Source organism: Sparus aurata, unplaced genomic scaffold (genome assembly GCF_900880675.1).
Source record: "Sparus aurata unplaced genomic scaffold, fSpaAur1.1, whole genome shotgun sequence".
Taxonomy (NCBI): domain Eukaryota; kingdom Metazoa; phylum Chordata; class Actinopteri; order Spariformes; family Sparidae; genus Sparus; species Sparus aurata.
In genome coordinates, this window is record NW_022045104.1 from 204,234 (window position 1) to 221,985 (window position 17,752).

The 17,752-nt window shown below is 43.5% G+C and overlaps 1 protein-coding gene and 1 long non-coding RNA gene across 2 annotated transcripts; one reads left to right on the forward strand and one right to left on the reverse strand.

Moving 5' to 3' along the window:
• Positions 1 to 1,265: 1,265 nt before the first annotated feature.
• On the reverse strand, positions 1,266 to 12,274 carry LOC115577600 (homeobox protein DLL homolog). Its single transcript, XM_030410475.1, has 4 exons — positions 12,259 to 12,274; positions 12,013 to 12,081; positions 10,831 to 10,964; positions 1,266 to 1,717 (listed from the first exon to the last, which is right to left on the reverse strand). The coding sequence occupies exons 1-4, from the start codon at positions 12,272 to 12,274 to the stop codon at positions 1,547 to 1,549; spliced, it is 390 nt and encodes a 129-aa protein (XP_030266335.1). The 3' UTR covers positions 1,266 to 1,546.
• Positions 12,275 to 13,134: 860 nt separating this feature from the next.
• Positions 13,135 to 17,379, forward strand: LOC115577605 (uncharacterized). The gene is made up of 3 exons (XR_003983229.1): positions 13,135 to 14,231; positions 14,342 to 14,467; positions 16,447 to 17,379. It is a non-coding gene; the product is annotated as an uncharacterized LOC115577605 (long non-coding RNA).
• Positions 17,380 to 17,752: the final 373 nt, after the last annotated feature.

Consider the following 17,752-nt stretch of genomic DNA (forward strand, 5'->3'; position numbering starts at 1 on the left):
ACAGAAGCAATGTGAAGCACAGATCTGATGCAGGAAGCCTAACAAACAGTGACTCTCACTGATCTGTCAGCTAAAGACAGAATCACTCTCTGATTGGCTGGCTGGGAGGGGAGAGCTGCTGTCACTGGTTAATTAGGAGTCAGGGTCCACAGTGTGACACAGCTGATCTGAATCTGCTGCAATCAATCCAGAGGGACCTTGAGACTCAGCTGAAACTAAAACATAGCAAGAACTTCACACTGGGACCGTGACGGGCTGGTACTGATGATCAAGGTCCAATATTCACTGTTTTTGGTGCACGAACTCCTGAGAGAAACATTTAGTTCTTTAGCTGCTAACTGCTCCGCTTTGTTCACCAGCTAGACGCTAAATGTGTCAGTGTGATTTTAGAGCCTCTTTTACCGACTGACTTTTTAAAATCTGCGTACAACAACGTGGACGAGAGCAGAGAGAGTGAACCAGAACATTAAAACTGTGGGTCACAGAATCAAAGTTAAGGGGGAAGTGTACGGAGTCAGAACACTGACAGTTCATTTAGACAGAAACACAACCTGAACCAACAAAGGAAACACTGAAACGTTTGTATGTGGAAAAGTTGTATTGGCACTGAAACAAATGACAGTGGAAATAAAACACCGACATTAAAAGTTATTTAATGACTTTTGATATATTCATGTTTCAGTGACAATGTCTTTGTTTAGTTTTTCACGACGTCAGTGGAGAGGCGGGGTCTGACGGGAGGGGGCGGGGTCTGACGGGAGGGGGCGGGCACAACAACCTGTCACGGTTCTGCTTCATAGAACTGCAGAGTTGGAGGTGTTTCTCTGGGAGTTTGAGTCGATGAGCTCAACACACACCTGCTTTAAATGGCTCAAATAAATGAGCTGAGATGAATGATGCATCTCTGGAACCACACATGATTTGTTACCCTTCATGTCAGCTGCTAGTGTCAGGATTGTAATGGAGGACGCAAATGCAGATCAAAACTCAGGAGGCAAAAATAAGGGAGAACAGACGGCGAGCTTTATTCCACACAAAGCTGAAGTACGAGAAACCAAAGAAGCCTGATACAATAAGAGGCAAGGTTCAACTCAAAATGCAAAAATAAGAAAACAACAAGATCCAAAAACACGACATGACGACAGCCGCCGGAAACGTCCGCTGAAACACGTCTCGGTCAAATGGACAGAGACTTGAATACACAGGCACACTGATGACTAGATGAACAGGTGAGGTGAGAGGGGAGGGGAGGGAAGAGGACAGGTGAGGTGGGTGAGGAGGGAAGAGGACAGGTGAGGGGAGACTGGCTAACAAACAGGCTAAGATGATACAGACAGAGGGAGACAAACATGCAACAAGGAAGGGAAACATGGAGGAAGAACAGAAACACTGAAGAGACACACGAGGGCTAACGATCCAACACACAGAACATGACAGCTAGCATCACAACAAAAGTGGGAGTGGCTTGTTGCAGGTGGGGAAAAAATGAGACTTCTCCCTGTTTTGCAGCACATTTCTTATAGAAATCTGTAAACAGAGAAAAAGTCTATGAAAAATGAGATGAAAGGCACTTTGAGCCACATTTATTAGAATCCATTTTATTATTTAGCTTCTGAAGCCAAGTCGTTGTTGCTTCTCCCACCTCATCCACTGGTTCTGGAACCACTGTGACCCACTCATTTTTATTTCTCCTTCTATTCCTGAACCACTGGGCGACCTGTTTTGAAGAGACACAAAGGAAATGACACATTAGAATTCATGTCAATGCTGAAGGGAAGTTAATCTGGAGTGACAGATCAGATTATACGTGAGGGTGAAGCTGTACCTGGTGTACCTGCTTGGCAGTCAGGTCGCTTTTGGCCGCAAGCTGTGCGCAGCATTCAGCGGTGATATAAATTGTTTTTTCATACTCCTCTGTGAGAATTTTTATTTGCTCCGAGGAGAACGGCCTTCTGGGCTCCCACACACCTGAAGGGAAACACAAAGCGAGTTCTGAGGTGTTGCCGCTCCTCTCTGCTCCTCCTGTCCTCCCGTCTTCCTGCGACCTGGCTTTCAAAACACAAAAAAATTAAGTGAATCTGCAGAAATAAAATCAAAAACCTTTTTTCCATAGATGAGACATTTGATTCATGAATAAAAGGAGTTAATCTGGAGGGACAGATCAGGTTATATGTGAGGGTGAAGGCCGGTGTACCTGCTTGGCCGTCAGCTTGCTCTCTGCTGCAAGCTGACGCTTTTTACAAGGAGACAAACAACTTAAGCTTCTGATTTAATGCTGAATTTAAGCTTAATGAACACCAAATTAAAATTCTACAAGTACGAAAACCTGCCACGTGACTTTTGGCACTAATCTTCCCCCTTGCAGATCCACACACAAATGCCAGTCAAATTGTTAGCAAAATTTTGTCCTGTAATTTGCACTCCACAACAGCAAGTGGCGTTGAGTCAATTTAAGGCTGCCTGGATGATCTTTCCCATCCCCCCCCCCCAGTGGCGGTTCTAGCCCAGTTTTAATAGGGGGGCCAGGTTGGGGCCGGCATTTTTGTTAGGGGGCACATACAACCCGGAAAAAAGGATAAATCCCTCATTCAGACAAAGCAGTGTTTACAATTTCAGCAATTTTGATTGGGTAGTAAACTGCTGAGACACTTTATTTCTGCCTTTCCCTTCAGAACAAAATTATTGCAAGAAATCTGTCATTGTATTATTAATGCAGACTCCCTGTCAGGGGGGCCACAGGGGGGTCCAGACTCAGAGTTACGGGGGCACTGGCCCCTGTTGGCCCCCCCTAGAACCGCCCCTGCCATCCCCCAAATGTTTGGTTTCCCAATAAACATATTTGAAACAATCACATGACAGAGAAATGAACAGTTGACAGTTATGTTTCCTTTGTTTTTTACAGAAGGTGAGAAAATAATCCCTGACCAAAAGGGGGGAAGTGGGGGAAGCCCCCCCCCCCTTAGTGCATCCAACTAGGGCAGGGGTCCCCAATTAGTTCTCATGGAGGGCCAAATTATGTCCAGGTTGCCAAGTCGAGGGCCAACTTGTCGGTGGTTTTCGTTTTTTCATTGGACCAGTAAACATTGTTTCATGTGCAGTTGTTGTTGTTGTTGTTGTTGTTGTTGTTGTTGTTGTTGTTGTTGTTGTTGTTGTTGTTGTTGTTGTTGTTGTTGTTGTTGTTGTTGTTGTTGTTGTTGTTGTTGTTGTTGTTGTTGTTGTTGTTGTTGTTGTTGTTGTTGTTGTTGTTGTTGTTGTTGTTGTTGTTGTTGTTGTTGTTGTTGCTGCTGCTGCTGCTATTAGAAGTATTATTGTCATGATTAGTAGTACCAGTGGTAGTTGGTTGTAGTAGCAGATATAGTCATAGCCTGTGTTGAGGGACAGGCGAGAAAAAATGCACACTTGAAAGAAAATAAGTCGTTATCAAAGACTGATTTATTTGAATGTCCCTGGAGAATATTTTGATCAACATAATATGACCATCTCTAAGGCCTCCATCTGAAGAGCTGCCTCATCAATAGAAGGCACCAGTGTTTTGGCCTCTGCAGTCCACTGGCCATCAGCCGGAACAGAGAATGGCTGTCTCAGGAAGAGGAGGACGTCACATGAAAGTTTAGAGGAGCTTTCAAATCGTTCCTTGAAGTTTTCTGCCAGACTCGACACAGAATCCTTCATGGCTGGATGTTCCTGCCTGTCGTGCTTCTCACGATGCTCGCGCAGACGTTGAAAGTGTAACTTTCCTCCATGAATGTCTCTGTCCAGAAGGTTCAGCTTTGACTGGAAAGCTTCAGCTGCCTCGCACATGTCAGCAACAGTCTGATTTTTGCCCTGTAGTTGCAGATTTAGGTGATTTAGATGAGACATGATGTCACACAAAAAAATACATCTGCCATCACCTTCTTATCACTTAAAAAGCTCAGAGATTCTTGGGCTTTTTTGCTCTGCAGATTGGACAAAAAGATAGCAGCCCATGACGCAGGTCACACCCCCTCTCCAACACACGGCCTGTGCTCAGCCAGCCAACATCGTTATGCAGCAGAACATCCTTGTGTTCAGCTGACATTTCCTCCAGCAGCGCTCTGAAAAGACCATGTTGTAGACTGGAGCTCGTCACTGTATCCATCACCTCTTGCATTTCTCCACTCAGTTAAGCGCACAATGCTGGTTTGTGAATGCTGCAGTGTAATGTCAGCAGTGCGGGGTTGACGGTGGAAAGCCTGCTCAGTAAGTCCTTACGGTGTCCCACCATCGATGGAGCCCCGTCCGTCACTACAGACACGACTTTGCTCAAATCCAAGCCATTCTTCTCCAAGAACTGTGTCAAGTCGTTAAAGATGATTTCTCCGGTTGTGCGCCCCGCTAGAGGAAGCCAACAAAGCAGCTCTAACCGAAATGTCGTCCCATCAAAATCTTACAACAACAGCCAGCTGCTCCATATCGGTCCGGTCACAGGATGAATCTATGGCGAGTGATATGGCTTCTGCTTACTTCAAATCGCTGAGTAGACAGGAAAAACACCCCTCTGCTAAAACTTCCAGTCTTCTGGTTGCCGTGTTGGCCGACAGTGGCACCTGCTTTAACAGCTCGACCACGGCTTTCTTCTTTTTCTCATCATGACTTAAAACTTCAGTTGCCATTTCTACGTTAGCATGTTTGCTAGTTTGCGTTTTCGCTGATCCGATGTTGTTGTGTAGTTGGTATTGAAGCTGGCAGCATGCACAGTGTTGAAGTGCCACTTTAGATTCTCAGCTTTGCTGACAGCAACAGTTTGCATGCATATCCAGCATGTCTGTTTTGCACTGGCATGGTCCGGTAAATTAAAACTCCTCTGTCCAGTCAGATTTGAACTGACGGTTCTCCTGGTCAACCTTGCGCTTCTTCACAGAGGCCATGTTGCTCTCGGTTCATTATTTATTGTGACTTACTGGTCATATTTCACTTTGCTACTGCGGTCAGCTAGCTGGTGACTGACAGAGGAGGATGAAGCCCGCGCAGGTCTTCTGTGTACATGTGCAAAAGGGCAATACGGGTCAAGTGTACGGTGTGGGATGAGGTCAAAATGGAACCAAACACAATTCATTTCACCTTATGGCAGTATACATAATGTCACTGGGTCGGCACAGGCCAGACACTTTGCTCTCACGGGCCGGATCTGGCCCACGGGCCGATAAATGTGGATGGCTGAACCTTTAATCTCTCTTTCCAGATGAGATTAAAGGTTGCCAGATTTGATCAAAGTCTCTCAACTTGTCTTCCAGAATAAATCTAATTCTCTCCAAATGTAAAGTGTCTGTCAAATCAGTCAGCCAATGTTTAAATGAGGGGACCTCTCTCTTCTCCCAGTTAAGTAGCATCAGTTTTTTGCTGTTATAAGGCCGTATGCCAGAAGGTGCTGTTGTGCCCTATTTAGCTTCCTCAGCCCCTCAGATGTTCCCAGAGTTATTAAAATAAGATCTGGGTCTAGTCGAGTTCCCAAAATCAAATATTTCATGCCAATAGTTTAGAAGTTTAGGGCAGAGAGAAACTAGGAGATGGGGTAGCCTCCATGGACTCACATTTCTCACACCAAGGAGAGACTTCAGGAAATATATCATGCAGCTTGGTTTTGGAGTACCTGCAGAGTGGATCCATACGTACCGGGGACAAGGGGAGGAGCCATGGCTATAAAAGGAGTCACTGAGGAGCAGGAGCTCATTCCAAACCTGACCTGCAAAAGAGAAGGAGCCCTGTGAGAAGTCCAACAGTCAGTCATTTTTCAAGTGTGCTTGGCCTGAGGAAGACCCGCTCACGGTCGAGTTAAAAGAAGCCAGCGGCCTCTCCAGCCCGACCCAAACATCAGCAGGTGGGACCGGGGTGATGAGTGCCTCCGTGGGAAGGACCGTGCACCTCCTGTTCCCCTTCAGGAGCAGGCTCAGTCCTGCTTTTCTAACAGAGTTCAAAGTGAATGAGTCTTCTCCTGCTGTTATGTATGTGTCATCCATGCTGGCTTATCTGTAGTCTTAGAGAGCTGGTTGGCTGTTAGCATAGGTTGTTTGGTAGCACATGCCTGTGGTTTGTTTGCTAAATCAGCTATAAGCTACTAGCAACGCCAGTCTTTAGACAGTGTTCATTTTATTTAATATCAAATACATTTCAAGTATCATAACGCCACACTGGTAAAGAACTCCGTTACTACGCTGTGACTTGTGCGAGTATATTTTGAATTTGGCGGTCCGGCTGGGGTTGTGGGGAGTGAACTTTCATCTTCTGGCCGTTGTGCGCTGTGATTGGTGGGAGTACAGTTTTGAACCTCGCGGGCGATGTGGCGCTTCACTGCAGACAGAGAAAGAGAGAAATGTATAGAGAAAAAAGAAACAAGCACGTTAATGAGTTCACCCTGTACTGTACTTGTAATTTAGCAATATAATCAAACTGTATAACCACAATCCACCAGCTGTAAAACTGTCTTCAGTGATATTCGTCTGCATATAGCTATGTAGAGTCATTCTATAACTGGGGCTACACTTCATTCCAACCAGAAAGTCAAAACATCAGTATTCTCTGATAAATTACATGTTTCATAATATACACCCTTAATGTGCTAAATTCATTAACTGGCAAGGCTAAGGTCAAATAACTTTTTAAATATCTTAATAAAAATAAACATTTGATTCATTATTTTGTTAACTTATGGACAAATGTTGTGCCATATAAAACCCATGAAATACTACATATTTAATGACACTTTTTAAAGTGTTTCAGTCTATTCAACAGGGGTTTTGAGGCTATTCTTCAGTTATTTAATTTGAAAATGTGACTTTTGAGCTTGATGATGGACGTTCTGTGAGATGCTATGATGACGGATGAAAGGTTTTTTCAACATAAATTCATATTACACTGAATTTAGAGTTATTCATCATCTTTATGTAAGACTTTACTCTCCAGAGATATTTATTGTTACAGTTTTTCCAACATTTAAAAGATTTATGATACAAAGACCATTTCTAACACAGTCGACAGTATTACCCATGAATTTCTTATGCCAGTCCATTTTCACCAGGAATACCACAGCTGTTACAAAGTTGATTAGCCAAGTCAAGATTGACTGACTGAAAGTGGTAATCAGCAGTTTGATATGTTCAGATGGCTAGTGTGGAGGATATCATAAGGTCTGGATGAGAAGGCTTTGGCATCGTTGGAGCACACACCTAGATGTCTCCTGTCACTCTTGGCTAAATCAGTGACGCCTATGAATCCTGCAAATGTCGTGAAGATGGAATCAAAGTTTTGGGACTAACTAACTCTGCCTGGCTGTGTCCACTATGTATTGCTAGAAATCACCCTTCAATTGTATGTGATGTTGTGGTGTATGATGTGGAAAAACAACCTGCACATGTCATGCACTGACATTATATATTTAAAGCAGTCGTCACCAACCTTCATGCTGCCCAACAGTACTGGTGAGGGGATGCACTGCACGGGGGAGTAGCACTACCTGATGTTCACTGCACAAAGGAGGAGGCTACCAGCAGTGTTCACACGGCCATCATCCACACTTCTCAGACTCTCACCTTGACTCTGACTGCTTCTGGTGATTCCACTGGCAAATTCTTGTTGTAGTAATGAAGGCGTATATTTTGGTTATTTGGGTCTCTGTGTTTTTCATTTGATAACTTAAAGTTTTCCTTATATTTTTGCAGTCGCTGTCAAACCATTTGTTGTGTGTCTGTTTTGGTTTATGATGTTTTCAAGTGTGATAACTTTGCCAATTTATCAAAAATTGCGTTAATTTTGCCCACAGCAGTGTTTACACCATCATTATTATGGGGAAATATTTCAGAAAGAAAGAAATCGATTGAATATTGGATTTTGGAATTTTCAAATGCCTTTTGGTAGCTCTCCATGCTGTCTGATTTCCATGTGTATGAATGTGTGGTGTTGTACAGTTCACTGGGTTTAGAGGCCTCATAGTTACTGTGTTCCCTCTTCAGGTAGACTGTGATCTTGCTGTGGTCAGAGAGGGGTGTGAGTGGGTTGACTGTGAAAGCTCTGAGAGACATTGGGTCCAGATCTGTTATTGCATAGTCTACCGTACTACTGCCAAGAGCTGAACTAAATGTGTAACGGCCCAGAGAGTCTCCTCGTAGCCCGCCATTGACTATATACAGACCCAGCGTGCGGCAGAGCTGTAAAAGCTGGGTACCGCTTGTGTTCGGGGAGAGGAAAGCAGGTTTCTCCAGGTCGGCCTGAGTGCTGATCTCCCTGGATGTTTATAGTGTCAGCTTTCTCTCCAGTTCTAGCATTCAGGTCCCCACAGATTAGCACATTTCCTAAAGTTTTAAATTGGTTTATTTCCCCCTCGAGTGGAAATAATGTCTTCGTTGTAGTAGGGAGATTCTGAGGGGGGTATGTAAATGGCACAGAGGTCCGCACATATTACTACTTTGTTAATTTCAGCCAAATACAGGATTGTACTTCTCTGATACAGAAGTATTGATACAATTGAGTGGGTTAGTTGTGATCTATACCAAATGATCATGCCTCCTGAGTCCCTACCCTGGGTTACTGTTTGGAGTTTAATTGATGGGATAATAATCTCAACGAAACCGCAAGGACAACCAGTGGAAGTGTCTCCTCTGTACCATGTCTCTTGTAAGACGGTGATATCAGAGTCTTTTACTTCTCTAATAAAATCTGGATTTCAGCTTTTGAATCCAAAAGCAGATGATCTAAGGCCTTGAATGTTCCAACATTGTGTAATTAAGGAGCTAAAAGTTTGCCTGCTGCTGGCCACGTGTGGTGATGGAGAGACAAACACCACGGCAGCCATTCAGGCAGCCAGGCTTGTGTCGTCTCCGGGGAACCATTTGTTGCTTTATAATGATCACTTTAATAATAATCCTCCCCATAGTTTGGTAGGAATCCCACAGTGTGAAAATACCAACATATACTACTGAAAGAAACGCCCCGCGCTGTCAGAGCAGGGAGAGCTAAACGAATGAAGGCCCGGCCTGGGCAACTAAAGGTACACCAGTAGCCCGTGGAAGTATTCACTGCCAAGGAAAGTCCAGCCAGGTGAATCTGGGTGTGTAGCATTCATGTCCACACACACCCACCTGTCCACACTCCGAGTACTTGAGGCGCTGCACGGGGAGATCCAGCAGCTGCTTGAACAACTGCAGGAGGCCAAAGAGGTTCTCTAGATTCTTCTTCTGTGGTGTTTTGGTGTCTCAGTGGAGCTTTTGACTGGACTGTAGAAGCCCGGGTCTTTACACTCAGTCCAGAGTGATTTGTGTGTGTTCAGTAAAATCTCTTTCCTGCTGAGCTTTACATTGTTCCTGATCTGTGGTTTAAATAAAGCTTGATTGGATGTGTTTCATGTCCAGATTCTGATGGCAGGAGACGAGAGAGGACCGAGGGGAGGTTAGAGGAGGAGCACATCACTAGACTCACAAATGTCATTTTAAAATGAATGATGTTCAAACTCTGTGTCCTTGTAAAAAGTGTCTGATTGAATGCAGAATTTACAACAAGGACACAGAATGGCTCCAGAACGTGTCAGTTTGTAGCAGCCTGTCTGCATCTGTGTCTAAAGTCTTACCTGCCAACACTGATCAGCTGTTTGAACACTGATTTCACCATTTACACTCCATTTATGAAAGAACAAACATGTTGTTGATGCTAAACACAAATCAAGACACTAAACAGTAACACATACTTCATTTTTCTTTATTTCTGCGCCTTTTATTCCGAAACCACTGGGCGACCTGTTTTGAGGAGACACAAAGGAAATTACACATTAGAATTCATGTCAATGCTGAGAGAACAGTTAATATTTGGGTATGATGGGTTCTGGACACAAGACTTTTGATGACATCACCTTTTTCTGACATTAAACACATCCAAGTTATTGATCGATTTCAAACATGTTTTGATATGGAATTGTGTTAAAGATTTAGGCGATGTCATCAGCATACATGGAGAAAAACATGAAGGAACATTTCCACCTTGGCCACAAATGTAGCAAAGTACAGTTACTCAAGTACAATTCTGAGGTATATTTACTTTACTTGTGTATTTCCATCTTGTTCACAAATATTCTTTAAAAAATGCTGAATATTTGATCCGATAGTCAGCTGACTCACAAACAGCTGTGATGGAATGTAGCTAAGTACAATTACTCAAGTACTGCACATACAGTTTGGAGGTACTTGTATTTCCATGTTCTGCTCATTCACACCTCCACAACATGTTGGAGACAGATGTTGGACTTTTATCTCCACTACATCTATTTGTTGTTTACTGTAATTACTTCTAGTTACAGTTACTTTGCAGACTACATGCTGCATCACAGCAACACATTCTTTATCAATGTACTTTATTGGCAGTCAGATCTAAATTGTCACCCACAGTATACAGTATGTACATACAGCTACTGTGTATAATACAGTCTTACTTTTGATACTGAAGTACATTTAATATCTGAAGCTTTAAGACTTTTCCTCAGCACTATTTGTATTGGTCACTTTCTCTTTGTTTCCATTTAATGCAGCTGGAGATCAAACCATTCCAGAGTTTTTGCCACTAGAAAAGTCAGACAGTGGGAAACGAGTAACGTCACAGTTGATCAATGTGCACTCTTTCCAGATGTGTGAGTCTTTGTAACATTAATGTTTCTAACACAATGTTTTAGAGCTGATTCAGGGGATCAGAGATTTGTTTTCATCCGTTTCTTTGAATCTGCAGAAATAAATCAGAAACCTTTTTCCATAGATGAGACATTTGATTCATGAATAAAAGGAGTTAATCTGGAGGGACAGATCAGGTTATATGTGAGGGTGAAGGCCGGTGTACCTGCTTCACAGTCAGGTCGCTCTCTGCTGCGAGCTCTGCACAGCGTTCAGGGGTGACATACAGACTCCTGTCATACTCCTCTGTGAGTATTTTAACTTGCTCTGAGGAGAACGGCCTTCTGGGCTCCTGCACACCTGAAGGGAAACACAAAGGGAGTTTGAGGTATTGTGCACATTTGATATGGAGGTAGATATGATAGATATTCTTCCTGTAGAACAGCTGTGACTTGGTGGTTCTAGCACGTCACCAACACTTTCAGAGCTGATCTGATCTGAATTAGCTCAGCACTCATTTGCTGAGCGGCCTCTCGTCACCTGTTGATCAGACCTGAAGGAGCTTTCTGACCAACAAACGACTCCAAAGACCCTGAAGTGGAATGCAGCGGAGCATCGTTAAAGCCTCTAACAAAAGAACAAGAGAGCAGATGTGTCCAGCTCTACGTAGGTCAGTGTGTCACAATCACCATTTCCTTATTTGTCCTGCAAATGGTGACATTTCTTCATCACATCAGCAGGACAGTAATATAACAATGACACCTTGTATTATCATGTTCTATCAGTTCAACTTGATCGGGTGGGTCAGCTTAAGATGCTCCATTTTAAAAGGTTAGTTTGTGTTTTTTGAAGTGGGGTCATATAAAGTACGTATCTACAGTGGATCTGTTTCCTGCAGTAATCAGCGATCAGCGCAGCCTCAGTTTGGAGCAGCAGAGAGCCGCTCCAGCCCAGACACTCAGCTTTGTACTGCAGTGAACGGGTCCAGAGAAAAAGAGACATTAACCACCTGAAACAAGGCTCACCTGAAAACATCTACATCACTTCAAGTGTACGTTGTATACAGAGAATTCACATCGCCGTCAGACCGCCCTTTCTTTGGGCACTACATTTTCTCAAACGCAGCACCTCCGTATCCCTACGCAGCTACGCTAATGCGGAGGGATACGGAGAGTTCAGTTTGTTTGTATGTAAAGTAAACCTCTCGTCCAGCAGCTGGGCCTCGCGCTGCATGTCGCTGCTCGCAGATCACCTGTTGCCCAGTTGGTGTGCGTGTGTGTGTGTGTGTGTGTGTGTGTGTGTGTGTGTGTGTGTGTGTGTGTGTGTGTGTGTGTGTGTGTGTGTGTCGACCCGTTCACGGTGGAGTTTCCTGGACACACACATCCTCACACAATCAGTTCACACTCACCTTGTCCGCACCCAGGCAGGAAACACGTGGCGACATCAGTTCCGCCCTTAAAAAGGCTGTGACGCGCAGCTCCAGGGTCATGTGACCAGTAATAAAATGTTTTATTATTTTAAAAGGAACCGCGGCTATGAAGACTTGTAGGCTCTAATAAGCCACAATTGTTCTCTTTACTAAAATATGCTGTTAGAAACACATCAAATATTGCCATTGATTTAAAAATCTAGAATATTTAGTACGTATTTTGACCTGCGTCGGACGCCATGTTTTCCGCGCGCAATGCACTGTGGGGGCGATGACGTAGAGCGGTTGCACTTGGTAGAACAGCTAGCTAGCGTTTGTTGACGTGCGCACAGTGACCGTTATTCTAAAGTAAAGTGCCACATTGTGCTGCTTTTGGGTGCACTTTCCAGTGTCGGAACAACAAGGGGAGCGATGTGAGTTTCCACTGCTTTCCTACTGACAAGAAGAGGAGAAAGGAGCGGGAAGATGCCTGTGGACGGACACAACTTCACACAGATCCGCGGCTGTGTTCTCCACATTGTTCTCCTGATGCATTGGAGGCTTTTAGTCGAGCACAACTGCTGAAAGAGCTCGCCGGGTACAAACGAAGACTGAAACCAAATGCTTCTCCGCCCATTGTTCCACATCAGGAGCCTGAACGCCCGCGGGGAGCGAGTGACATGCTGGTTAAAAAGCGCCAAAGAGCAGAGACGCTGGATGCTCTCCCGAGCAGACAACCCGCTCCTGCAGTCGCCGCCTCTGTAACGTGAGGCGAACCATCGGACACGCCACTGGTCCCAGAGGAGGACGCTGATAATTCACCTCTTCAGCAGCCAGCTGAGCAGTCAGGAAGTGTAACAGTGTTACAGTGTTCTCCTCCAAATATGAGCGATGCTGCAGCCACTCGGACACATTCAGACACGTCAGATGCAGCTACAGGTACAGTGGCCAGCTGATGGGCACCGAGTTGTTACCATGGAGCAGCAGCTTCCACAGATAAACGGGAGTTGGATCATCAACAAGAAGAGGAGGACACTCGCTCCCTGGATCTGTTCCCTTCAGACCATGAATTTAGCGAGGACAGTCAGCCTCCTGATCCTGAATACAATGTAAGTACATGTGAGCCCTCTCACAGCACCCAGGGATCACACGCTTCATCCACTGTCTGCCACTCAGAGAGAAGACACAAGACACTTTCTAGTTTCTGAGGAACACTTGAAACAACTGCTTGAGAAGTGTTTAAAGTGTGGTTCCCTGATGGCTCAGGAAGATGTGAAAGAGCTGCAAAATGAAGGATCACAGTTGACATCAGAGCTCACCTGTGCAGACGGCTGTAGCTACAGATGGCAGTCTCAGCTTCTCTGAGCGGGACCAAGGGGGAAGGAAACCTGCTTCTGAAGGCATCACTTTTCTTCACTGGCATCCATTTTGATCAATGTAAAGGTTTTTGTAATAACACGGACCTCAAAACAATATGTGAAGACACGTACACAACACTGAGGAAGACATGTGTGTTTCCTGTTGTTGAAAGAACAGAGTGCAGTCTGAACTAACATGAAATCACCAGAAGAAGAAGTTGTTCTCTGTGGAGATGGCCGCTGCCACTCAGCCAAGTACTGCACATACACTTTTTTACATGTGCAGAGTCAAAAGGTTGTGGACTTCAAGCTAGTAAGCTGCACCCAGGTTTCAAGCTCTAATACCATGGAGATTAGAGGCTTTAAGGAAGCTCTTCCAACTATGGAAGGAAATGGAGTGAAGGTGTCAACACTCTCCACTGACAGACATCCACACATTGTGAAGGAAATGAGGGTCTCCAATCCAGAAAAATGCCACCAATTTGATCCCTGGCATGTAGCAAAGGGAGTGTCAAAAAAGTTGTCTGCTGCAGCTAAAAGAAGGAATGTGAAGGCCGAGGAGATCGGATCCCATCCATCACAAACCATTTGTGGTGGAGCGCACAAACCTGTGGGGGCGATGCCGAGGTCCTGAAAGAGAAGATGATGATACACCATGTGACCAACAGACACGACTGGCCAGGGAACAGACACTATCACCGCTGTGCTCACGAGCCCCTCGATGAGACGAGCCAGAGAAGCAAGCTGTGGTTACAGCCGGGATCTGAAGGCCACCGAGCACTTGTGAAGACTGTTAAAGACGAGCGGCTTTTGAAAGATCTGGCTCATCTGACAAAGTGCATCCACACAACATCACTAGAGGTATGTTCAAGTACAGAAATGTTGCAGAAGGTTTCACACTAACACAATGTGGAAGTGGTTTTAAGGCAGGATGTGACTCACTGTCATCTGTTTTTCTTCATGCAAATTAGTTTCAGGTATTCCACTCCATGTACCTGAAATAGCTTCCAGAGAGAAGACATGTGGGATATGACGTGATGATCCATGCCTCCATGCTTGCTGCTCTGGATCATAACAACAATGCAGTCAGGGAACAGGTGGGTGAACTATCATTATTTCTCTCCTTTGTGTCACTGGATGTTATGTAAAATATTGGATCTGGCTACCTGATCACCTGAAACTTATTGCAATCGTTACCACTTCTAAGAAAGCAACTCAATCCTGGTTAATTCAGCAACAAACCAGGCTGGTGTTCCAGAAAGTAGGTTGAACACACTCTTGAGTCTAAATAAAGCAACAGGTAAATAAAGGGCAGAGCCACCATTTTAATCCAGTGGAGTAATGCATATGTGTGCAGACGGTGCACGGGCTGAGTCAGAGCAGAGAAACACTCACCAAGTGAACCATTTTTATTCACTGTTGTCCGTTCATTCATTTACCAGACTTACATTACTGGGCTAATAGATTATAAAGTGGTGGAATCGGACTGTGATTGCATCACATTTTAAATATATTTGTAAAGCTTTAATCTGATGGGGACACGTCCCTGTGGTAACGTTTAGTTTCTGTGGTTATGTTTAGGGCTGCAGCTATCGATTCTTTCTGTAATCGATTAATCTAGCACTTTATCGATCAATTAATCGAGTAATCAGACATTTATTTTTTTTTGCATTTGTAAACAACCAAAACAAATAATGCATAACCAAAATGATGTGGCTGTAAAATGATCAAGCATTTCTAAAAAAAACAGACGTATTCATTCCAACTATAAAATATCAAGCCAAACAGGTACACAATGTGTCCAATTTATAAAAATAAATGTAAATAAAACAATTAAATAAATAAAATAAATTATAAATACGACTTTTTCAGTCTTCAGTCCCCAAATCCATGATAACCAAACTAATCCGCCAATCACAAGGAGGCAGATACACTGTGTGGGAAGACTAGAGTCCTACCTACTCCACACTATACGTGTCCTCCTGGAACCAAAACTTATCCTGAACTGTCAGGAATCATTTCAAAGTGACACAGTCACATTGGATTAGCCGGTGGAGGCGGTGTAATGCACTCAAACAGAGTTTATAATCACAAAACAGCCAATGTAGCACGTAATTCATGATCATGTCTGTAGAAAGTGATGTTTATTTTTGCTCTTCTTCGGCTGTTTTAGTGAGTTTTGGGCGCAGAGTGATGAGACGTGTACCGTTGAAATTTGTAGAGTCCCAGCTTTCATATGACATGCTGTATGTAGCATTAGCATGAAGTAGCGTAATCGCTAACGCTGATTTTTCGGACATGCGCTATTAGCGTGTTTTTTCTACATGCTCCTTTAGTTGCTTGGTGTTGGAATTGAGTTTTCATTTAGGTGAAAATGATTATCATGAGCGTTTAGCCGAGCTTCTTTCCATTAAGTTGGTGTGCTGCATTAATATGTTGCTACATGGTTAGCATGCTCTTATAGGGTGTATAATGCAACATGCGCAGCTCGGGTTGAAGAGGTTAAAAACATCAAAGCTAAACATCATATCTAGTCAAACCGCATCACATCACTACAAATACAGAGCTAAATTGTGCCAGCCAGCTAAATTCAACATGTATGACGCACTGGTGTGCTTCCTGAACAACGTGTGGAACAATCAGATCCCTGCGCGTCATAGGAATTTAACGAGGCTTCGAGGCAGAGTTTTGGCCTCGAGGAATTTTTATAATCGAGTTAATCGAGTAACTCGATGAATCGTTTCAGCCCTAGTTATGTTACAATATGTGTGTTTAATTGTAGTCTGTCTTTTTGCCAAGTTCATCCTTCTTTTTATCTCTTGCTTTTTAATCATTTATTATTATTATTTTACAACAGCCCCTCTAGGGACAGGTGTTGCAGTTTAGCATAAATACAGTGATACTTGTATGGGAAAGCTGTTTTCAGTCTGTCTGTGTTTGTATCTGTCCCTATCAAATAAACCATACAACTAAAACCAATCTCAGTGTCAGAAATCAAGGGCAAACTGCCACAAGAAATCTCATAATGCTCCTATATACATTTTTAAGCTATTTCCACGTTTCTGTTTTTGAACAGGCTGTTTACCAAGATGGGGAGAGTGTCGGTGAACCCAAGTTCAGAATCTCATGGAGCCAAGTCCACGAGAGATTCAGAGCAAGACCAGTGTCTGTTCAGAAGGACTGTGGATACATGAAGGCTCTGGTGGCAGCTGTTCTCTCCTCTGTGTCAGATTCAAACCAGGGCATGGACATGAGAGAGACTCAAACTCAGATCATGGCTCCACAAGACAGACTGCCCAGATCACAGATCATTGTTCAAACACAGCAGTCCTCACGTTTCAAGTAGTTCAAGCATCATTACAAACACATGATGTGCACACCAGCATTTTTTACATCCACATTGACTTTCATTTTACATTCTAGTCAAGGGGTCTGTGTTCAACAGCATATTCCAAACAGCATAAAACAGATTTACTGTCATTTTGTCAAAACATTTTCTTTTAAACCATCAACAGTTTTGTATTCTAGCCGATTTAGCTGAACCCTGCATGACTGAAACAGAAAAGTAGTTTAAACATTGCAGGAAATGAAAGTGCTCCTGATGAAATGCATTCAAATGTTCAAGTGTTTCACAGTTATTGAAATATCTCCATGATTCATCTACTTCTGTATCATCAATATCTCCATCCTTAAACCCTGTATAGATTCCACTTGGTTCTGGGTAGACATTTCTTATTTTGTTAACTGCACATGCAGGAATGACTCTGCGGATTCTTCTCCCTCGTCTGCCGTGCATCCGCCATGTAAACTGACGATATGAGGCATATCTGTAAGACCTGCAACCAGAGCATTCATTTAAAAAAGAACCTTACTATTCATTTATGAAATAATGCTACAAGCTGTTTGCCTTAAACTGTAAGAATGTAATTGTGCAGTATAGCCTACTGTGTGCACAGGTAAACTAACACAACCCTCAGTCCACTGTATTAAATGACAAACATGGCCTGAAGTTCTTGTGTTCTGTGTTGTGTCTGCCTCTTGTTTAGTTGTTTTATGTGTAACACCAAGGACCATGCTGGAAATAAGTCTGACACTTTTGCATGTCATCCTTTTGGATTACCGTTGTAGCGTCTTATTTAATTTAATAATAATCCGCTTATAGGCAAAGCAGGCTCCTTTCTGTGTCTCGTTGAATGAAAAACTTTAGTCCAATTCCAGATAAGTTTCTTGAGTTTATTAACAAAAGTTATGGTCAAAATCAAGTAGAAAAATGATGGCCAAAGTTACAAAAAAATTACGGTCAAAGAGTCACTCAGCCTTCTTTGTCTACTAGCGTACCCGCGAACAAACTGTGCAGGTGAAATAATGTGGAGGCCAAACCC

Bases quoted from the DNA above. Each gene is read 5' to 3' on its own strand.
- LOC115577600 (XM_030410475.1), bottom strand. The intron at 10,965-12,012 runs GTGAGTGTGAAC...GTTTCCCTTCAG, and splicing joins CCTGCCTGGGTGCGGACAAG to GTGTGCAGGAGCCCAGAAGG. The intron at 1,718-10,830 runs GTACACCGGCCT...TCTTCAAAACAG, and splicing joins GCGACCTGACTGTGAAGCAG to GTCGCCCAGTGGTTCAGGAA.